Here is a 22,535-nt window from a genome sequence, read left to right as displayed (position 1 = left end):
CTGAGAACTTTATGGCCCGTCGTTCGCGCTAGCTGTCTCATGCGTGGTCGAGAGGATCGTATAAAACTGAACACACTATCTGCTTCCAACGCATGAGCAGGTTAAGACGTTCGTCTTCATCATCTTGCGACGTCCAGCATGCATCCGATATCTCTCTGGGCCCTCATTCCAACCGTACTAGTCAGTCCGCATGTATTCGTCGGAGAACCTGCACCCTTCCAGTGGGATCTCTTAGTGGAAAAGCTGATCATGCCAATGAACGGCGACCCCAACTACCAAGGACCAGAATGGAGCCAGCAACCCTTCCCATGCAAGGGTCACCATAGAGGGTCAACTCTTCCAGAGCCTCAGACGACCTGGCATGTCGGAAGCAGGGCCACGTTCCAGTACGTCAGCTTGAACCCGAGTGCTCACTCGAAGCGACTCACAGCATGCCCACAGGGTCTACGACTCGACCAACACGACAGGCTCTAGCATGCACGACCCTGGCGCGGCGCACTCTGGAGGCTCGTGCCAGGCATCGCTTTCCTACGATGGCGGAGAAACGTGGATCGTCGTTCAGAGCTGGGAAGGAAACTGCTTGCGCGTGCGAAAAGGTCAAGAAGGACAACTCACCAATTCTTACGACACCGATCAGAGCTACTCGTTCGACCTGCCTGGCTCGCTCCCAGGGGCAGACACAGCTATCTTTGCGTGGTGAGATCAGCGTCTCCAGCTACAAGGCATGACTGACTCAGCAGGACCTGGCTAAACGCATCCGGCAATCGCGAGTTCTACATGTCATGCTCGCCCGTAAAGCTGGTAGCATCACAGTCTTCGAACAGCCTCCCATCAGACTATCCGATGTACATCGCCAATCTCCAAGCGAGTCCAGAAACAGCGGGCTCGCAGCACTCGATGTGGTCTCAGTGCTACATTCCACAGAACGTGTGGATCCGCTACCCCCAACGGTACAAAGGCATCAATGCACCAGTCGTAGCGGAACCGCTTCCAAACAACAGCCAGGTTCAGTTTCTGCAGCTCGAAGACGATGGCGGAATGTGCGGATCAGACAACAAGGAAAGATTGGAGGCTCTCGGACTTCACTCTGGTTCGAACAGCCAAGAACCGAGTGCTCCGTCCTGTACGAGTGAGCTCGCAACAGACCGAGCGTCATCTGAAAGCAGGCAGATGTGGTCGGCTACGTGGTCAACCAGCACACCCTCTCCGTCAGACGTGTTGTGGGCTGTGCCATCCACAGAGAGATCTACATGGGCTTTGTGATCTGCATATGTTGATATCATGCACTGGCCGTGCTATAATCTTAGAGAACAAACATCTCTGCGCTTGTTTTTAGTACTCGTGACAGTTTTCCGTTGAGAACTTGTGAGCGAAACTTTCTTATTGTTTAGGGCGGGGTATTAACCTGGAGCAAGCGTCGGCAAACTCGAGAGATTTGGAGGGATGCGAAGAGACTTCAGCTTCAATCTTCAGGAGCTCGATCTACAGACAGGCCACCTGTACCGTGACAACATAGGGGTATATTCCAGATCCATCCGATCGCAGAACCTGGATATCTCTGCTATCTCGCTGAACGTACATTTGGAATGGGTCTCTGGATACCGACGAAATGACAGCTTATTTTCTCAAAGCTATATGAGCATTCTGCTGCTTGCTTAGAAGGATCAAATAACTCATCTCCGATACAATGTCTTCCAGTGTTATGTTTATCCACGACGTACTTTCGTACAATAAACACATTTCTGCCCGCCTAACTTACGCGCAATTTTGAGCCGGCCTAACAGCAGCCTCTTCTTACTTCTACCTTCCAAATGCAACGTGTCAGCCATTCACGCTGCCTTGGCAATGCCCCTGTTTATTCGGGCAGACCTAGGTAATGTAGACATCTGTGAGACTAACCCAAGATTGGCTGGTGACTGTACTCTAGGTATCAAAGCATCGTTCCTGCTGCCTGTGGAAATCTTTTCTAGCATCACCGCGTCTCCGAAATTGGTGCTGTTAGTTACAATATCGTTAGTTTTGTATATACCTTGAGCAGGGTCGCTCTAGAAACTCGCCGCCTTCGCACGACTACAAGGCAAGCGTTCCGCCAGCATGGGCCGTGTCAAAGAAGGGAGCCGCTGTTTGATCTGTGGAGAACGCCGGTCCGGCCGCACACGACGCATACAACAAGATCGAGGATTCATAGAGCAGATCTGCTCGAGGCGGACGTGCGCCGAAGTTAAACGCCGGCTGCAGAACGCTGTTAGCATGAGTAGTAAGGCTGGCAGCCTAATCATCGAGGTTCACCACTACCACCACGCCAGTCGCATAGATGAAGTTGGCTTCAACCGGACGCAAACCTCCTCCTCGGAGCTTCATGCTGATTCTCTTGCGAAGAGCGGTGGGGTGCTACCGGTCCGCGGCGAACCTCCTTGCGTCGAACCGCTTACTAAACCGTCCGAGGATGTTGTGAGGCAGCGACTCGACGACAGAGCTCGATAGGCCGTGACTAGGGTTTTCAGGCGTAAACGAGATGTTTTTTGTTCTTAGTCTCTAGAACTAGATCTACTAAATTAAAAAACTGTTCCACTCGATGAAGTGACAAGCATATCTCGAGATTGATCAAAACAGACGTAACTGTGGTATGAACCCAGTCGAATGGGTTCTTCAGCGATAATCCAGCAGAATCCATAGCCATCCAGCCAAACTCCGACGGCATTACTGCCTGTAAAAGCAAAATCATCCGCGCCAACGACGAAAGACCCTGCTATGTCTCTCTTGCTAGTACCACTAGAAAGCTGACTTAAACCCAGGGACAGCATTAGCACGTGCGTGATTATCTGCTTAGGGTTCGCATTCGGATCTACCTAATAACGTTAGCGCGACTATGCATCTCGAGACATATAACTTACGTCTTGATGCTAACGGCTTGCAGAAGGCTGTAGTTCCTGTGTATGCTGCGATGTCTCTCGTATCAACGACACTTCATATCGACCTGACTTCCGAAGTGGAAAACTGCGCTGTGTGCTCAACAGTCCTCAGAGAAGGAGGCGGGAAGGCGGGCCTTGTGTACGTGTTGAAGGATTGCCGCTGCGTGAGTTAGTCTATCCTAATGTCGTATCGCATTGTTGACAGTGAAAAGGTCATCTGCGGTCTCTGTGTACAGTTTCCTGGTACTCCGCCTTTTCTCCCCTGCCAACACACCGACCACCTGGACTTAGGGTAGCAAAGGCCGCTGCGACTCTACAATCTCAAGTGCGCTATCTGTCTAGATTTAGACGACGCTACACGCATTGCTCTAATATGCGGTACGTTTACGTGTTATGCAGAGGCACTAGCTAACAACTAAGGCCACGTGTTTTGTCGAGCCTGTATTCTCCAGTGGGCTAGATTGAACTCAGATTCGCATGAGACCAACTTGGCTTGTCCGAGCTGTAGGAATAGTAGGACCAAGCTGTGGCGGCTGTCAACACACGATCACGTTGTGATGCCTGCACAGCGAGGTGTGGAGATTGCGTCGCCATGTAGCAGTCTATAGATGTGTGCCCAGATGACTCTGCTTTCCTGTCTGCAGCTCTTGCAAGAACTTTTATGTAGATGGCTGCTTCGATAATGCGAAATATTGTGCAGAGACTAATCTCTTTGTAGTAGAGAAGTGTAGCATGGACTGATGTCTAGTAATTAGAAGAGTGACATCTGACCAAACCATGTTAGCTTTTGTAAACAAGCGTATGATCGACTGGGCACTCTATTTTCTGTTGCTTCTACAGTCCTAGTATGGAGCAGATATACACACGGTTACTTATCTTTGCTATTAGGTTTGTAGGCAAACTACTCTTAGTATTGCAAATGGGTGGATCACTATAGCATACAGACGCATACATAGTCTTGAATGCATCTTGTTATTAGTACGCCACTTTCGAATGACACTGTACAGTGTACAGTTCAAAACCTCTGTCGGAACATTCTAAACTAGACTAAGCTTAGCAATAGACAGGCGGTATTATAACCTCTACTGCACGCTTCACTTAGCGCTTACTTTAACCCATTTCTCAGTACTGCATTCAATAAACAACACCTGCACTGACATCTATCTGCGTCAGCTCAGCAAGCTTAAACTCGTCGAAGAAAAGGCCTTTCTATGGTTCTGTGAGCCATTGATCGCATTCGTACTACGCTACAGCATGCATGCAATATACGTTTTCCTAGCAGTGTTGGCGGTCGCGACTCGAGCCCACATGTCGCTGTGGTATCCGCCCCCTCTAGGTGGCAGTCTGGAAGCAAACCCCTTGACGACGCAGGTGGACAACGAACTCAACTTTCCCATCGGATGCTGTGATTCTGACGGCAGGCCAACACTACCCTCTCCCGGAGACTGCCGTGGCCATCTCGATCTTCTGGACACAGAAGAAGGCCGGCCGCAGGTAGCATGGGAACTAGGCCAGGACGCATACTTCCAGCTGTCTGATTACACGTACACCGCTGATGCTCTAGGATTGACGCACTATGGCGGAAGCTGTCAGATCGGCTTCTCCGTGGACAGAGGCCAGACTTAGAAAGTCGCAGCTTCGTACCATAGGAACTGCCCCTACCGACAGGAGAACGATCCCTAGGTCTTCTACTTTAAGGTTCCTCTAAACATGCCAAGCGGGCCAGCTGTCTTTGCTTAGATCTAGCTGAATTGAGAGCACGAGTCTTTCATGAACTGTGCCTCAGTTCAGATCGGTGCAGGCTCTGGCAGAAACACTACACCCGTTGATCCGAGTAGTATGGGTGATTCGATCATGTACTACACTGCACCCGCGACTCCTACGGGTGAAGTTTCGATAGAAAGAGAACGACATAGGTCGGGTGATTGCGATCAAAACTTGACTAGCCGCAACATTTCGGGCGATGCGAGTGTGACTGGAAGTCGGTCGAATCGCATCAAGCATCGCCACAGCAAAAAACACGCTTGATACTACTACTATGTGCGCAAAACTCATAGACATCTATCGTCTCGAGAGCACCGCCGCAGGCCAGACAGTCTGGCTTCTGATGCTTGCGATTGGAATGCCGCGCCCTGAATGGAAACTAGCTACTACTCCACGGGCGCTAGCTGCGCTCCCGACGCCAAGCTGAACAACCTAGAGAGCGATGACTTTGAGATTGGCTGGAGCGATGCTTGCGGCATCGTTAAGGGGGATGGAGAGTATACTATTCATAACATCGAGTGTTAAGCCTAGAGCACAGTAGATAGCTAGTTCGTGGCATAGAGATGTTGTGCTCCAGGAGGATTCTTTAGAGTTCGTCAGCAGCTCGAAGATCACTCTTCGGGCTTGATTGTCAATAAACGTATTCTCTCGATATACTGTACTCGGTTATCTCCTCTGAAACGCCGACAACACTCTTCATCCTTTCGCAGGGACGATCTCAAAACTTTTTGGACTGCCCTTACAGCCTCACTTTTGTGGAGTAATGTAACGGTTTGGGCCTTGCCCAGATCAACTCTAGTACGAGTTAGGATAGCTCATGTACGGTCATCTATATATGTAGCTTAGCCCACCTCAGATAGCCAATTCAGCGCAGTCCTCCCCTCTATCTTACACAGTCCGCAACAAGCAATCCAGATTGGTTTGCTTGCTTGACTTGCTTGACTTAATCAATTCAATCAAGTCAATCTGAGCTCACCTAAATTAGCAAGCAAGTCAAGCCGAGAAGTGATTTTTGATTAACTTGCTTGTCTTGCTTGTTAACTACAAGAGATTTATGAGGTTTCTAGAGTAGCTAGAGAGCCTATCTTACGATACCTTCTTGGTGTTGCAGTTAGCCTCTGAAGTCTATCCTAAATTAGACTAGACCTATCCGTGCACTCGTACTGTGCTACATCACACAACAACGTGCTATCGTCTGCAGTACGCTTTTAAAGCTTCTACTGTTATTATTATTGCCTATATTAACGCGTTTTTTTTTAGTGTTTTTAGTCGCTCGCAATGACTAAGCGCTCTTGAGCCCTCTCTACTAGCACCGCTGCTACGCCTCCTACGAAACGTACGCGCCTATTAAAGCCCTTATCTTAGCGCTCCTCTTAACAATTACTATTACTACGGCAAGCCCTAGCTACTGCGAGTTAGGCTACAACGTTTGAGTCGCAGTTCTTGGAGTCGCAGCTAGAGGCGGAGATCGTTGCGCCTACTAAGGGCAGTTACGCTAGGACGGCGGCAACAGCTAAAGCTGGCAGTGGCGATGGAGATAACGATAGTGATAGCGATAACTTTAACGGCATTAACTAGGAGCGGTTACGGCGCTTTATGAAGCCTCTTTTAACCTAGCGGCGCGTTAAAAGCTAGATATATTAACATAGCTATCGCGTTGTTAAGCGGAAGAACCTAAGTTGAGTATAGTTTGTATGTAAGTACTGCTATGCTCACAAGGCTATTGACGCTAGCGGCAGTGGCATGTTTGACGTCTTGAGGGCTACGACAGCTGCTGCTACTTATCTTAGCCTGCAGAGACAGGGCTATAGGCTTACAAAGAGCGGTATACAACAACAGCAACGGTCTAGTGGGCAGCTCTCTCTCTAGGAAACTCTAGAGGCTAGTGTTGAGGTCTCTTAAGAGGCCGCTAACGCGATGGGCAACTTTAATATACAACAGTTTCGACAAGCAGCTATACTCTGCCTACTTAATAACAACCTACTAATAGAGCTGCTTACAAAGCCCTCCTTCCGCGATATAATAAAGTTTTTAAATCTAAAGGCAGAGGCAGCGTTGTGGGTAAGTTCTCGCAGTGTTGCTACATACGCAATGCGCTTGTTCCGTTCTATACAGCCTAAAGTTGTCTAGGCCCTATTAGAAGCTGCTAGTAAAATACACGTAAGCTTTAACAGCTAGACGATAAAGGGTAGCAAGCGTAGGTTCTTTAGGGTCGTTGCGCACTTTGCTAACGCTTCTAGAGTAATACACGACTTGCCTATCGCTCTACTACAACTTGTAGGCTCTTATACAGGCGAAGCTATTGCACGTACGATAGCCTAAACGCTTGAGGTGTACGGCATTACTAGCGACAGGCTTAGTTACTTTGTACTCGACAACGCTACAAACAACGACACCGCTGTCGCTGCGCTTGCTCGCGTATACGACTTTGATGCTACTCATCGACGCCTCCGTTGTAGCCCTTACACGCTTAATCTTATTAGCTAGGCAATAATATTTAGTAAGGACTGCGAGGCTTACAACAACGCTACTAAACAGCTTAATACAGAGCAGTTATTGTTATGGGCGGAAAGAGGCCTGCTAACGAGTATGCATTTGCTCCTATGTACAGAAGAAGAAGGATAAGGAAAAGAAGAGTAGCGTCCTCCTCGTACGGTATTTATCCTCCGTACGCTAATACAAAGATAGATAAGCGGGAAGTTCTTCGGCGTAGCCTCTTGTGGTACTTAGGCGTAGCCCCTTACAATACCTCCCCTCTCCCTCTTCCTAGATTGTACGGCTAGTTAAGTTCTAAGTAAATCTAGTTTCTATCGTACGAGACCGGTAATCGGGTGGCTGCCTATTCCTAGCCTCGCGTTTTGTTTGCTCAGTTGTGGGGTTATCAGCGGTGAATTCGTCCTTTACCGTACGATTGTCGGCCTCGCTAATTCCGCTCGTGTAGTGAAGGTAGAATCTAGGGCTCCTCCTAAGGTATATAAGAGCCACACCTCTGCTCTTTCTTAGTCTTTTGTCTTGTTGCAACAACTCCTCGTACGGCAACTTGTTACAATGCCTCCAAAGAACGCTCCTGCTCCCCCTCCTGCCCGTGGCTCCTGGGCTGCTAGCGGCGTCAACTACCTCTCTTTCGCTCTTGGTGGTAACGCCAACAGCTCGTACGCTACGGCTGCCGCCGACATTCAGAATGTCGCTCATGGTCTGCTCACTCGTACCCACCCTGGTGCTGTAGTACCTGTTATTAACGTCGCCGGTCCTATCAACATGAACGACTACTAGGTCTGGTACATCCTCGACAGGGACGTTGCTAGCGAGCTTCGCCGTGTTCTTTCAATGGCCTCCGTACGTATTGCTTAACGTTTCCGCTCCTGTCCTTTTACTTACGTCTCTTAGCCTCCTATCCGCCGCGTCGCCGAGTTCTTCCTTCGTCCTGTAGGAAACTCGCCGTACGACGCTTATTGGGGCCCGGGCAACACCGACTGGTCTCCTCTCGTTGCTCGCGGCACTCTTCACGCTCGCCAAATCTTAACCGGACGCGACTCCTACCTCAAGGCCTTTGTCATCCATACCCGTGGTGCTCTTAACGCTTCCCCGTGCTCCAACAACTGCGCTCAGGCCGTACGTGGTGATAAGCCCTTTACCGCTTTCGCTGGCTGCGTATCTATTGCAGGGGAGTGGAATAGTGCTTGCTCTAACTGCGTTTGGTCTGAGCACGGTGCGCAGTGTCAGCTTCCCCGTCACGGAGTTACTAACGGCGGAGGAGCTCTTCTTGGTTCTCGTTCTCGTACGGGCGGTCGTGCTGTTTGCGCCCCTTCTGCTAATGCGGAGCAGTTTGTTGATGCTGACGACTAAGTTGGCGTGACTGCTGGTTCCGTTTTCTCCGATGAGATCCTGTAGGCAACCGTACAGCTTGCGTACAAGTTAGCTATGACTGCAGGGCTGCTGTATTGGCTAGGTTCTTCTCTAGTTCCTAAGTAGCTTCCTGAAATCCAACCCATTTCACTAGATACTGTCTTGCTCCTTAACGTGTCCTCTCATGTGTGATGGTCTCTACTTGCCATTCAAGGTGCTCCTCTTGTTCGCCCTCGTCTCGTACAACTACTGCTGCAGGGTTTAAGTCGTTGGTTTGTTGCGAAGGGAGGGGGTCTTCCGCTGCTAGCCTTAACTTGTCGACGTAGTAGGTCTTTGTTGCCCATAGGGTTGCTAACTCTACCTAGTACGGGTCTCGTACGCGCGATACTTGGAATTTCTCACATTTCCAGTCAAGTTTCTTACTCGTTCTTGTAGTCCGTACGTCGCGTAGGTCGAGCCACACCCAGTCTCCTACCTTGTAGGTAGGGGCTGGTTTTCTTGACTTATTCGCTTGCCTTTCTTGCTCTTGTTGTGCGTACGACATTGCGGAGATCGCCCAGTCAGCTGCCTTTGTAATAACTCTTACGATTTCCTTAGCTTTGTCCTGTGTGCTTATTGTCGTTGTGGCGTTCGCTGTCGTACGGTCTAATGCCTCAGCTTGCGAGAAGGGAGTGTTGTGATAGCCGTGTTGCAGGAAGAAGGGAGATACTCCAGTTGTCGAGTTTGTGCGGGAGTTTAGCATAAGCTCTAGGACTGGACATAGCGTTGCCCAATTATCCTGATCGTTGTTGCAGAATACCCGTACGACTACTTCGATATCGCTATTTGCTCGTTCTGTTGTACCATCAGTTTGTGGGTGGTATGCCGTAGACAGGTTCCTCTTAATGCCTAGTAGCGTACATATATCTCCCTATAAGGCACTCGCAAACTGGGGGCCGCGGTCGGATGTGATGGAGAGAGGGAAACTATGGTGACGGTACACTTCTCGTACGAAGGCCCATGCGACATCTGGCGTCTCTATCTTAGCCATAGGTATTAGCACAACTCCCTTGCTTAGGCGGTCTTTTACCACCATTAAGTTAGAGTTCCCTTGGGATAGCGGTAGGCCTGTAATGAAGTCCACAGTAAGGTGTTGCCACGTACGGCTAGGGACTGGCAGAGGACGTAGGTAGCCGTGTCTTCCGTCCCTCCATGGGGTGCTCTTCCTACAGAGCTCGCAGTTTCGTACGAAACGACGTATATCGTCGCTCATCTTTGGCCAGTACTATTCTCTAGCGACTATCCTGTAGGTTTCTTCTCGTCCAGGATGACCTGTTTGCAAGGATAGGTGGGCGATTTAGACTATGCCCGTACGGAGGGGCTCGGACTCAGGAACCCACACGCGGTTCCTCTACTTTAGTCGTCCTTCGTTGTTAACTAAGCAGTCGCTAAGGGACACAGCTATCTTTCTAGTCGTAGACAAGGACCGTTGCCCTTCCCGTACGGCGTGTAGCACTTCTTAATACGTAGTGTCTTCTGCTTGTGCTGTAGTCTAGTAGCGACTTAGGAGTTCCTCTTCGTTCGGGGGCTGGGGTAGTGTTGGCGATATTAACGGTTCCTGGTCTAGTTGCACAGGGAACATTCCTACGACTTCTTGTCGTTGTACGGGTGCGAGCATCACAAATTCTCTAGTAGTGATACGGTCGTCTAAATTATCCTGTGGCAAGTCCTGATCACGGCGGGATAGCGCATCAGCTCGTACGTTCTCTTTTCTGGGGCGATAATAGATACGCATATTGCCAAAGCGGGAAAGTTCCACAGACCAGCGTACGTGTCGTTCTGTCATCTTCTGCTTCTTAGTGAAGTACTCTAAGTTCTTGTGATCTGTGATAACCTCGAACTCTCGTACGCCTCGCAGTTCGGCATCCCATTCCTTCAAGCAGTAGATTACCGCTAGGAGTTCCTTATCGTGTATTGGGTAATTCGCTTCGTGACTTAGTAGTTTCTTTGACAGGTAAGCCACTGTACAGAGAACTCCGTTCTCGTCTTCTTGCGATAGCGTGCCGCCTATTGCATGGCCAGAGGAGTCGCATTCTAGAATCGTACGTCGTTCTGAGTTAAAGGGTACTAGGACTTCCTCCGAGAGGAAGGCGTCTTTTAGCGTGCAGAAACTCTTCTCTTGCTCTTGTCCCCAGGTGAACTTCGCGTCCTTCTTAGTTAGTTGCACAAGAGGTTCGGCGTGCTGAGCGAAGTGTGGGATAAACTTTCGATAGAAATTTGCGAAACCAAGGAATCCTCGTACGCCGCGCACTGTTGTAGGAGCTTGCCATTCTTGGATCGCCTCGACCTTTTCTGGGTCCATAGAGGTTCCTTTTCCCACTTCGACGATAAATCCAAGGTACTTCGTACGTGTGACATCGAACTCGCATTTCTTTAGCTCTAGCTGTAAGCCAGCCTCCTTTAGCCGGTCTAGGATTGTTCGTACGTGTGCGTGGTGTTGAGAGAGAGAGCCGTCTGTGAAGATAATAATGTCATCCAGGTATGCTGACACAAAGTCGTCTAGGAATTCACGTAGCGTCCAATTCACATAGCGCTGGAATGTGCTTGGTGCGTTTGCAAGACCAAAGGGTGTTACTAGCCACACGTACGAGCCAAACCGTGTACGGAAAGCGGTCATCCATTCTTGTCCTTCGGTGATCCGGATCTTGTGAAATGCAGCAGTAACGTCCAGCTTCGTGTACCACTTCGCCCGTCCAATTTGGTTCAGCGTCTCTCGTACGAGAGGGAGAGGGTAGCGATCCTTCTTCTAATGTTATGGGCGGAAAGAGGCCTGCTAACGAGTATGCATTTGCTCCTATGTACAGAAGAAGAAGGATAAGGAAAAGAAGAGTAGCGTCCTCCTCGTACGGTATTTATCCTCCGTACGCTAATACAAAGATAGATAAGCGGGAAGTTCTTCGGCGTAGCCTCTTGTGGTACTTAGGCGTAGCCCCTTACAGTTATACATGCGCGAGTGGCGTAAAGATAGGCCGTTAGGCGTACTAATCGACGTTATTAACTTTATCAAAACACTACAACAGTATAAGCTTTTTAGAGAATTTTAAAGCGCTGCTAACGCTGAATTGCCTGCTAGAGAGCGCCTCTAAACGCTCGAGCCGGTTAAGCCTGTTGTTACTCGCTAGAACTCGTATTACGTGTAAGGGGCTACGCTTAGGGAGCTATCGCACAGGTATACTAGAGTTGTATTCGATAGAGAAGAGAACTACAGGTAGCTAGGGTTCTGAAGGTCGTTTAGGGGGCGGCGGCTCGGGATAACCTTCCGCTAGGCTCGCTTGCACAGAATCCGGGTGCTTAGGGGGGGCACCCGGAATCTGTGGACAGTGCGCCTCGCGCACGTAACTGAGATATTATTAAGGACTCACTAACTAGGCTCCAGCCCATTACATTACGCCTCCTTTGCACGTGCAACTCGACTTTAAGCTGCTTATAACGCCTACGCTAAGCACTATATTAGTCGCATCTCTCTTAAAGATAGACGCGCAAATCAAGCTAGTAACAAGCCTTTAGACGCTCTAAGTTAGATAAGATTAGCTGGCCTTACAGCTGCTGATTAGGCAGTAATAACAGAGTACTAGGACTGCCTTAAGCCGCTTAAGGTTGCTACGGAGCGGCTTAAAGGTCGAGGCAAAGCAGGCAAATTTAGTGCTATATACGAAGTTATAACTATTTTTAAGTACGTACTCACCTTACTCGAAGCTCGTACGCGCTAATACGAGCAAGTTGATTTCAACTACACTGACGCGCTAGAGGACCACCTCAATATTAACCTACGCGCTGCTTGGCGTAAGGCTAACGAGTACTACGATAAGCTTGATCGATCGCCTGCCTACTACGCTGCTGCCTGCCTCTATCTATACTATAAGTACTACTGCAAGAACAGCTAGGTTGACAAGCCAGAGTGACTCACCGCCGCTAACGCTAGGTTTCAGCGACTCTAGCAGTCGTATAGACCTTAGCGTATACGCCCCCAACCTCCACCGACTTCAACAACGACTGCGCGTGGTATAGATGACGTAATCGGCGCCTTTGTACGCCGCAACAACACTATGCATAAAGCAGCTCACGACGACGAGTACGAGCGCTAGAGGACTCAAGAGCCAGAGTGGAGCAGAGAGCAGTACTTAGGTGATGGTCACCCTGTCGTTTACTGGATACAGATGCGCTCAAAATACCCGTGTTTAAGCTAGTTTGCGATCGATATACTAACAATTCTAGCATCAAGCTGCGAGTGTGAGAGGCTCTTTAGTAAGCTTAGCGACCTACTTAAGCCTAAGCGACGAGCTATTAGTAGTGAGTTGCTAGCTGCTCTTTAGTTAATACGATCGTAGACAAGAGCAGGCTTTAAGACTTATTATAACGACGGGGACGACGTACTAGATAAGGATATTATACAAGACTATAATATAGACGAGTGGGCTGATGAGTCACTGTAGCTGTATACAACTTGATCCTTTAGCGTCCAATCCAATCAATCTACCAATTAAGTCGCAATCAAGCTGCCCGAAAACACTAACAATCAAGCAACAATCAAGCGACGACGACGTCGCTAACAAGCAAGTCAATCGACGACCTCAAGATTGCTTGACTTGCTTGTTGCGGACTGTGCTAAAAGCACAGATACCTGCCTAGATCTAGAGTGTCGCATAACAATTGACGAAACATGCTAGATTTCTGAAGCTTGGTGATTTTGGTCCCTGCATACTAGAATATGTGAGCCCTTATAGGATCCTCTCTAACTCTCTCCGCGATTTCTGTACACGCAATCTGGAGTAGTTTACAAACGCTCTTATCTGAGATGAACGTGTCGCTACTTAGCGACTGGGCAAATCTCTAAAAAGAGTAGGCCTCGAATTTTGGTGCTATAAGGCGTTCTCCTATGGCATAGAGGCGCGCTAGCGTTACATATTCGGAGTAATGCTAGATGTCGCGGGAAAGAATTGATCGATCGCGGTAAAGGTATTCGGCAAAGAATCTGAAGAGTTCAGGATCTTCATCTACTAATTCGATGGCTTTTTCTTCTGCTTCCTTGAACCTGCCTGTTAGGCTGTTGGAGAAGCTATCTGACTTAGAGATGAGAAGGTCGAAATGGAGGTAGAACACTCGACTTAGCAACAGTGACGGTTATGACGGAAGAGGTAAGGAACCTACTTAAGATAAGCATAGCGCTGCACAGGAGGCGATGAATAACATACTGCGAGAACTTGGGCTTCGCAATCTCGACTGACAGCCCTTTAGGCACTAGTTCTGCTATGACGCATGTTGTATCTATGTAGCGGCAGCAGCGAAAGGATCGAGAAAGTGTTATGTAAGCATAGGGTGGTAGTAGTATAAGGTCACATGAATGAGTGTATTCTTCTGTGTATGTACAAATGTGTGATCTGAGCTCTTAAGTAGTCGAACGCATTAGTTATGCCTGCAGAGCAGTCATGTGATGCGGTCCTAGGCTTACATGTTAAGACGCTGGTCTTGGAAAGTTTAGACGGCAATTAAAACGATTATAATCGTAGTGCTGTTAATAATAGTAGCGATGTTTTTGTAATCTTGCAGGATTAATTATAAGCGCTGGCAACCCCGCAGAGGGGTACACATCGGCGCTACTTGTATCGTAGTGTCACGAGATGCTACGCGCACGTGTTTTAAGAGCTTGCTAGAAGCGTTAATTGTGGCTACGTACGATATCTGGTGTAATACAAGACGTTGCGTAAGGAAACAGAATCAGCATGTACAGGCGGTGAGAAGTTATCGATGGGGGCCGTGCGCATGGCGCTAGGCCCGGCCGGCCAATCAGCAGAATTCGGGTGCTTGGCGGAGCACTCGGATTCTGTAGCGCGTTCAGTGTCAAGGGAACCACGGTGGTTACCGTGACACTCAGTGCCGTTAGCAAATATTTTAGCACGCTACTGCAAGCTACTGTATGCTAAGAGCTGCTAGCTGCGCACGTCCGGCTGGACACGTTCTAACGATCTCACTATTCGCACGGAGAAACTGCTGGGATGCACGTTCGCTACCTCGAATTGACTTTTCAACACTGTAGTCTTGATCTTTACCATCTCCACTTCCTTTTTCGTCTACTGAGCTCTGTGTAGATATGGACTGTCGCGGATGAACAGGGGAATGACGGACGGGAGCTTAGAGACGGCATCAATAGAAGGAGCGACAGCACAGTCAACGGCGTGCTTTTCGGCGTCGAAGATGAATATAACAGGGAAGAGAGAGCTGCAGAACAGATGCGCATAGCACTTTTCTGTAAGGTGCGCCCCTAAGTGCAGAGACACACTGTGTCGCGAGACAGGTTCAAACTACGGACGTCCGGAAATGCTTCCTCTTGATCCTGTCGAGATGTAAATGACACCTAATCATTCCCCAGTTACTATTCCTTAAGTCGACTTATCTCTGATATAGATGGCTGTGGTGTTCGCTAGGCTATTGATCGTTGCGTTAACGTCGTTAATCGGCTCTTTAACGACACCCCCTATCCATTGACGGTCATGTAGAGTAATCAACCACTCAGAGGGTTGTAAAGAGAGCACGAAGAAGGAAGATCAATTCCTTTGGCTCGTGATCTTATTTCAGCGTAGGAGCGAGCATGCCGGGAGCCCCGTTGTGCGAAGCAGGAGATCTCGGGAAGCGAGCCCAAGCTGGCGGGATACGCTAATTTCGCTTGGCATGCATGAGCTTGCATTAGCGTTCTTGTCATCTGCTGTAACCCATCGTAAAGAATACAACGCTATGCCAATACCGTATACCTCTCAGAATAGGCGTGGCGCATGCTGCTGGCTTCTAGAAGCATCAATGACCGCGCGCGTACATGTACACAGCCGTTATGTTTTTGGGTGCTCTGTTCCCTGCTTGGGTTTTGGGTCGCAATTGAGTAGGCGAAGGCTACGTGAACATGACTTTCAGCATAATGCACGTTGATAGCATTTTGTTGTCCGCGTTAGAGCCGCTTGCTGGCGTTAAACAAATGCGTCGCTTGAGATGTTCTGGGTTGGTCTTGACGCTATCGTCGCTGCGTTGCGTTTCGAGCCCCATAATAGTTGGTGGCACAGATTCCCTGTAGCTAGTGTGTCCTTGCACGAACTAGCACGCGCTGCACAGAGATAGTAACATCCTCTTACAGTAAAAGACTGTCCATAACTCGCACTTTCTGCGCTATTAGATCGTGTCCTCAGGCAAAAACTGCTTCTCGGTTTGCAGCACGGTGGCTGTCGGGCTGTCGGGCTGTCATGCGTTGTCAGCCTTGCCCAGCCAGCCTTACGTCACGGTGCGGGCGGGCTGCGCCTCCTGCCCTGGATGTTGGAGATGCAGCCTGCCCCAACAACGAGGAGGGCAGTCTTCCTCACCTCTACCTTAGTAAACCGTCACTTAGCACTCGAAACAAACCCGATAGCTACGATCTCCACGCCCTACGCGAGCGAGCCGCCGTGCGCCGTCGATTCCGTCAGCCTGCTTCGAGGCTCCAAGACTTCCTCCTACCACTCGCGCATACGGACAGATACACAGCCCGATGCGACTGCTATACACTACAGGCGATGGGAGACTTGGGTGGACCGAAGACAAGATCGGGGACAAGATCCCCCCGTACGCGATCCTGTCGCACACCTGGAAGGAGGGGCAGGAGGTGACATTTGCCGATCTGAAAGATCTAGACAACGCAGTAGACGTAGAGACACAAAGCAAGGAGGGATACCAGAAGATTCGCTTCTGCGCGCAACAGGCTGAGCGGGACGGTCTGGACCACTTCTGGGTTGACACCTGCTGCATCGACAAGACGAACAGCCAAGAGCTTCAAGAAGCGATCAATTCGATGTTCTGCTGGTATCAGAAAGCGGAGAAGTGCTATGTCTTCCTTTCAGACGTTGAGAACAACTCCTTAGAAGGGAATGGCAGTTTGCGCCGAAGATGGAAGCTATCGTTTAGGAAGAGCAGGTGGTTCAACCGAGGCTGGACGCTTCAGGAACTACTAGCTCCTCGCTCCGTCGAGTTCTTCTCGAAAGAGGGAGATCTGCTAGGGGACAAGCAGTCTCTAAAAGATACAATCTATGAGATTACAGGAATACCTAGCGACGCTCTGTTAGGGAAGCAAGTGTCCGAGTTTAGCATTGCTGAGCGGTTCTCTTGGGCAAAAAATCGCCAGACGACACGCGATGAAGATGGAGCATATTGTTTGTTCGGCATATTCGGCATCCATCTACCGCTAATATATGGCGAAGGCAAAGAAAACGCGCGCGATCGGCTCAGAAGTGCGGTTATTCAGAAGCACAAAGGCCGCAGTCACGACCAAGAAGAGAGGCTTAGCAAGATCTTCAGCTGGCTTTCGGCGCCTGACCCGTCCACCAACTACCATAAAGCGCACAAGCAGCGGCAGGCTAAGACAGGTCTCTGGCTGCTGGAAAGCGCAAAGTTCACAGACTGGAAGAAAAGAGCAGCGTCGCGGCTGTGGCTGTACGGCATCCCAGGATGTGGAAAGACGATCCTGAGCTCCACTGTCATTGAGCATCTGCTGCAGCACTGCCATGATGACACTCGTATAGTGACGGCGTACTTCTACTTCGACTTCAACGATGCACAGAAACGGGATCCAGAGCTCATGCTGCGCTCGCTGCTCTGCCAGCTCTTGTGGCGTGCGGTCGTGATACCTAAGGGCGTTGACGCGTTGTTCTTATCTTGCGAGAACGGGCAACGAAAGCCATCGTTGCATGCACTCCTAGACGTGACACGGCAGGTAGCGCAAGATTTTGCGCACGTCTACGTCGTTCTCGATGCTCTTGATGAGTGTTCGCAGCGCTCGGAGCTGATAGACATGCTTGAAACGATGGCTGGGTGGCAGCTTGACAACCTGCATCTGCTCATGACTAGCCGGAAAGAGCGAGATATTGAGAGTTCCTTAGAGAGTTACGTCGAGGAAGAGAACACTGTGTGTCTTCAGAGGGACGTAGTGGACCAGGACATACAGCGATACGTTCAACAAAGGCTGCGTGACGACAAGTGCTTGGCTAAATGGAACAAAGATGCTGCTGTTAGGCAAGACATCGAGGAAGCACTGATGCACGGCGCTCGTGGGATGTAATTGTTTTTACTCAGGTCCCCGCAGAGTTATAGCTGACGATGGCGTAGGTTTCGATGGGCTGTATGCCAGCTGGACACACTAGGGAAGTGTTGCAATCGGGCGATGCTGCGCAAATCTCTTGCCACTCTGCCGCGAACGCTAGACCAGACATACGACCGCATTCTCTCCGCAATAAGCGAGGAATATTCTGAGTATGCGATGCGTATCTTACAGTGGCTGACGTTCTCTGCACGGCCGCTATCCATCGAAGAGGTAGCCGAAGTCGTAGCCATCGACGTAGCGTGCGATCCAGCGTTCGACCGTGACGAGGTGCTAGAAGACCCGCTAGAAGCACTGAACATCTGCTCGAGTCTAGTTACTATCACGAAGAACGAAGTGGATAGAAGATTAAGGCCTGCCCAACAGATCATCGCTCTAGCACACTACTCAGTGCAGGAGTACCTTGTGTCAGACAGAATCAGGCAAGGGCAGGCAAAGCAGTATAGCATGCAAGAGGTCAAATGCCATAACGCAATAACGATAGGCTCTCTTAAGTACCTGGCGCAGTTCCAGCAACCAATATCAAAGGAACTTCTGGAACGATCTGCGCTGGCAAGGTACTCAGCAGAGTTCTGGAGCAGCCATCTTCGAAATACAGGGGACGAGACAGGAGGAAGTCTACTAGCGATGAGTCTGATGTCAAAGGAAAAGTCCGCATATCTCACCTGGATCCAACTGTGCGATCCAGACAATCCATGGGACGAACCGGATTTGGAAAAAAGTCCAGATAGCGTAGCTGCGCCCCTCTACTACGCAGCACAGTTAGGCTTGGGCACGATTACAGGACTGCTGCTAGAGCAAAAGGCCGAGGTTAATGCGATGGGTGGACAGTACGGCAACGCACTGCAGGCAGCTTCAGCTAGAGGCCACGAGCAGGTGGTTAAGATGCTGCTTGACAAGGGCGCCGATGTTAACGCGCAGGGTGGGGAGTACGGCAACGCACTCTATGCAGCTTTCGATGAAGAACACGAGCAGGTAGTCAAGACGCTGCTCGACAAGGGCGCCGATGTTAACGCGCAGGGTGGGGAGTACGGCAATGCACTGCAGGCAGCTTCAGCTAGAGGCCACGAGCAGATGGTTAAGATGCTGCTTGACAGGGGCGCTAAGGTTAACGCGCAAGGTGGATACTACGGCAACGCGCTGCAGGCAGCTTCAGATGAAGGCCGCAAGCAGGTAGTTAAGACGCTGCTCGATGAGGGCGCAGATGCTAACGCGCAGGGTGGATTCTACGGCAACGCACTGCAGGCAGCTTCAAATGGAGGCCACGAGCAGGTGGTTGAGATGCTGCTTGACAAGGGCGCTAAGGTTAATGCGCAAGGTGGACAGTACGGCAACGCACTGCAGGCAGCTTCGGAAGAAGGCCGCAAGCAGGTAGTCAAGACACTGCTTGATAGGGGCGCGAATGTCAATGCGCAGGGTGGATACTACGGCAACGCACTCCAGGCAGCTTCAGCTAGAGGCCACGAGCAGGTGGTCAAGTTGCTGCTTGATGCGGGTGCTCATCAACATCAGGAAGGTAACACTGTCTCAGGATTCGAATAGCATCAATCAGGCTCTAAGCAATTGTGTTAAGGCGCACAGTGAGCATTTTTCAGTCAGCGCACAGAAGGACATAGGACGCGGTCCTCTGCATGCAGCGTAAGATGCTCTTGAAAAGCTGTCAGCATGCGCCACATTTATTTCGAGCGAACACAGTGTAGGCATAGCGCTTTATTTATTACGATAGATTACCTGTAGCTAGTGAGTACACTAATGCAGGCCAAGCTTGGCTGGCAAGTCCCGCCAGCCTGGGTCTCGCTGCAGTTCTCCTCCCCCACTCTTCGGGGCTTTCGGCGAGCTCACTACTAACACTTAAGTGATCTCTAAAGCTTAGGAACATAGTCTTCGTTAAACGCGCTCCCACTCAATGCCTCTGACGTTAACAGTATTCGATTACATCGCAAGTAGACAGGGGGTCGTCGCTGGAGGGTCGTTTGACAGCGTTGACGAAACAATCGACAGTACGACCAGCACTTTAGAGATCCTTATCAGACCCTGCTAGTCTAATAAGGAATTTGTCTATTAACATCGTATGTAAATGTCAGCGCTATAAACCTTTGCAGTAGACGTGCCGAAGGCCCGAACTGCCATCCTGTCTCGGGACATAGTGTGTCTCTCCACATAGGGACGCACCTTACTTGAGAACATTAGAGGTGGTCCGAGGGTCCGGAAGAAAAGAAGAAAAAGCGTCCAGGTACACTGTGCGACCCGGCTCACTTGGAATGACGTTAAGCTTAGCAATAGACAACGAATCTTATGGCCTCCAACGCACCTAATACTTATTTGAACCTATTTCTTAGTACTGCAGTTACTAAACGACACATGCGCTGGCATACGTTTGCGCCAGCCCAGCAAGCTTAGATTTCTCGAGAGACAAGCTTTTCCATGGTTCTGTGGGCTGTCGATCTCATTCGTACTAAGCTACAGTATGCATACAGTATACATTTCTCTAGCAGTGTTGACGGTTGCGACTCGAGCCCATATGTCGCTGTGGTATCCGCCCCCTCTGGGTGGCAGTCTGCAAGCAAACCCCTTGACAACCCAGGTGGACAACGAACTCAAGTTTCCCATCGGATGATGTGATTCTAAGATATATGACTTAATACAACGCTACAAGACTTTATTTATCAGCCAATAAGCAGCGTTAAAGTACAAGACCCCTGTCTAGCGCCTCGCCTTATTAAAATCCTCGGCTGCTCCTATCCTCATCAAGTCTCACTAAACAAACCTTAGCTTCTGCACATTCTATGCTAGGGCTAAAGGCCCGAAATGTAAGAACCGACATGCCGCCCTTATTGCGTCTTACGTTAGCCAAAGTCGCGTCGCGTCGCGTGTTAAATAGTAGTCGCGTCTTGTGTTATAGTATCTACTAACTTCTCTCACTTGCCTTTCCCTAAGATATCTTATTACGTCTTTGTTGCCCTGCGCTTTTTGACTAATTACCTATGCCTTGAATAATAATAGGTCTCTTCATATTCTATGCTAAGCACCAAGTCCTTGTGTGCAAGCCGTGCGCCCACGCTGTTGCGCCTCTGCATCTTGTTAACTATATTAGAAGCCTACACGCTTATGAGGCGTGTCGTGATGCAGGCCTTAACTTTGCCAAGTTTCGCGTACACAAAGCAGCCGAAACTATCGCTAAATGCCTGAAAGAGAAATACAGCCTGCTTAATCCACGGACTTAAGCGATTCCACGACTACTGCCCACAGACCTACCTCTTCTAGACCTAAAGCTATACTGTAGTTACTAGTGCAGTCGCTGCGACTATGCGATCTCTTGCTCTAAGTCTAGCTAAAAATTGCTAGAGAGGCACTTTAATCAGAAGCACCGGATCCTACCGCGAAAGAAAGGTTAGCTAGCAAAGTCGATCACTATACTAGAAGAAGACAAGGGACCAATGTATAGAGAGGTCTACTGCCAGCGCTTTTTTACTTCATGTCATCAGAGCTCTTTTTTTACAGTCTACGTACCTACTTAAGTACAAGAGCTAGTGAAGAGTAGACTAAGAGGGCATGACGACGCAGAGTTGTTAACAATCAATCAGATCGGCATAATTAGTTCTAATCTAAGTATAACACTTTCCTAATCAACGAAATACTAACCTAGGCAGGAACTAATTATGCCGATCTGATTAATTGTTAACAACTCTGTAACGACGTCTTCTAAGCCTTAATCTAGGAGCAGTTTACGGTAGGGACCTGCGAGCAAGATGCTAGAGCGAAGATCTATAACAGCCAGGTCTCTAAGACTAAAGTATCGCCTTAGCTTAAAATGACTAGATGGCCGCGCTACTTTAATGGCTTGCACATAGCTGACATTGCCCTACTAGCATATGCAGCGAATCCAATCACCAAGCCTAGCCTTATCTTTGTCTTAGAGAGCTTCGACCGACTTATTAAGCGCGCTCACTAATCTATCTGCAAGGACAAAATTAGCGTTTTTGACTAGGCACAAATTAACAGCTTTATTGCTGGCCGTTTAGGCAAGCACGACTGTATGCTTATGGTTAAACTGCAGAAGAGTACGTTCTGTGCGTACAAGAGTATCTAGACGCACCTTCTCTGCTTTGTGTACCGAACGAGTCAGCTAAGCTACAACGTTCCCTTATTACACAGGTTCACAAATGCTCAGCTGTTCCACCTAGATCGGGTTATACGCCTTGCGAAGGAGCTCTCGTCCCTCTAGCGCCTATTAGGATGTCCTAGGTTGCCTACAGAAAGAGTAGAAGAGGTAGTTTGCAACCTTAACAGAGCATGTCTGCAACTATACATTAATTTACTCTACTACACACTTTAAGGCGACCACTTCGAGAGCGTAGTTTTAAGCTTCCTTGCAGTTTTAGGCATTAACGAGAACCCTAGTGGCGTCTTTCGCGGCCCGCTTAGCTATTCGCCTAATTTATCTAAGTTTATTAAGATAGCGCAGATGCTTGTTGTACAGCGATTAGTAATCGCCGCGGAAGAGAGAGAAGTCGAACACCCGTTAGACATGCTAGACAAGATAAGAGAGCATTTTATAGTGCGGAGATCTCGGACAGCCTTCGACTAGGCATGCAGACTGCGATCGTACGCGAAAAAGGTAGTAAGTAACACAACATCGCTTAGCTACATCGCCTAGTTAGAGGATAGAAGCTCCGTCACTTACAAGGACTTAGGCTTTAGCATAGATGCATTGCGAAAGTTTATCGCAATACAAGTTAACAAGGCCTAACAAGAGCTTAAAGGATTATTCCTTCTGCATCCTAACGAGAGTCGCGACGATATAGTGCTACTAGTCTATCTCTATTAACTTTACGATAATTACAGCTGCGGGAAGAAAGGTTAGA

General features: G+C 49.3%; 1 protein-coding gene across 1 annotated transcript; it reads left to right on the top strand.

Annotated features, from left to right (window-relative positions):
• Positions 1-138: 138 nt before the first annotated feature.
• On the top strand, positions 139-19,212 carry ALTATR162_LOCUS118 (uncharacterized protein; the record flags this gene model as incomplete). The annotated part of the gene is made up of 5 exons (XM_043307711.1): positions 139-386; positions 442-693; positions 741-1,123; positions 16,775-17,627; positions 17,679-19,212. The coding sequence occupies 5 exons, from the start codon at positions 139-141 to the stop codon at positions 19,210-19,212; spliced, it is 3,270 nt and encodes a 1,089-aa protein (XP_043163646.1).
• Positions 19,213-22,535: the final 3,323 nt, after the last annotated feature.

The sequence above is a fragment of the Alternaria atra genome (genome assembly GCF_907166805.1).
Source record: "Alternaria atra isolate CS162 genome assembly, contig: 17, whole genome shotgun sequence".
In the NCBI taxonomy this organism is placed as follows: Eukaryota; Fungi; Ascomycota; class Dothideomycetes; order Pleosporales; family Pleosporaceae; genus Alternaria; species Alternaria atra.
The sequence above is the reverse complement of the archived record's forward strand: the minus strand, read 5'-3'. Positions and strand labels throughout refer to the sequence as shown.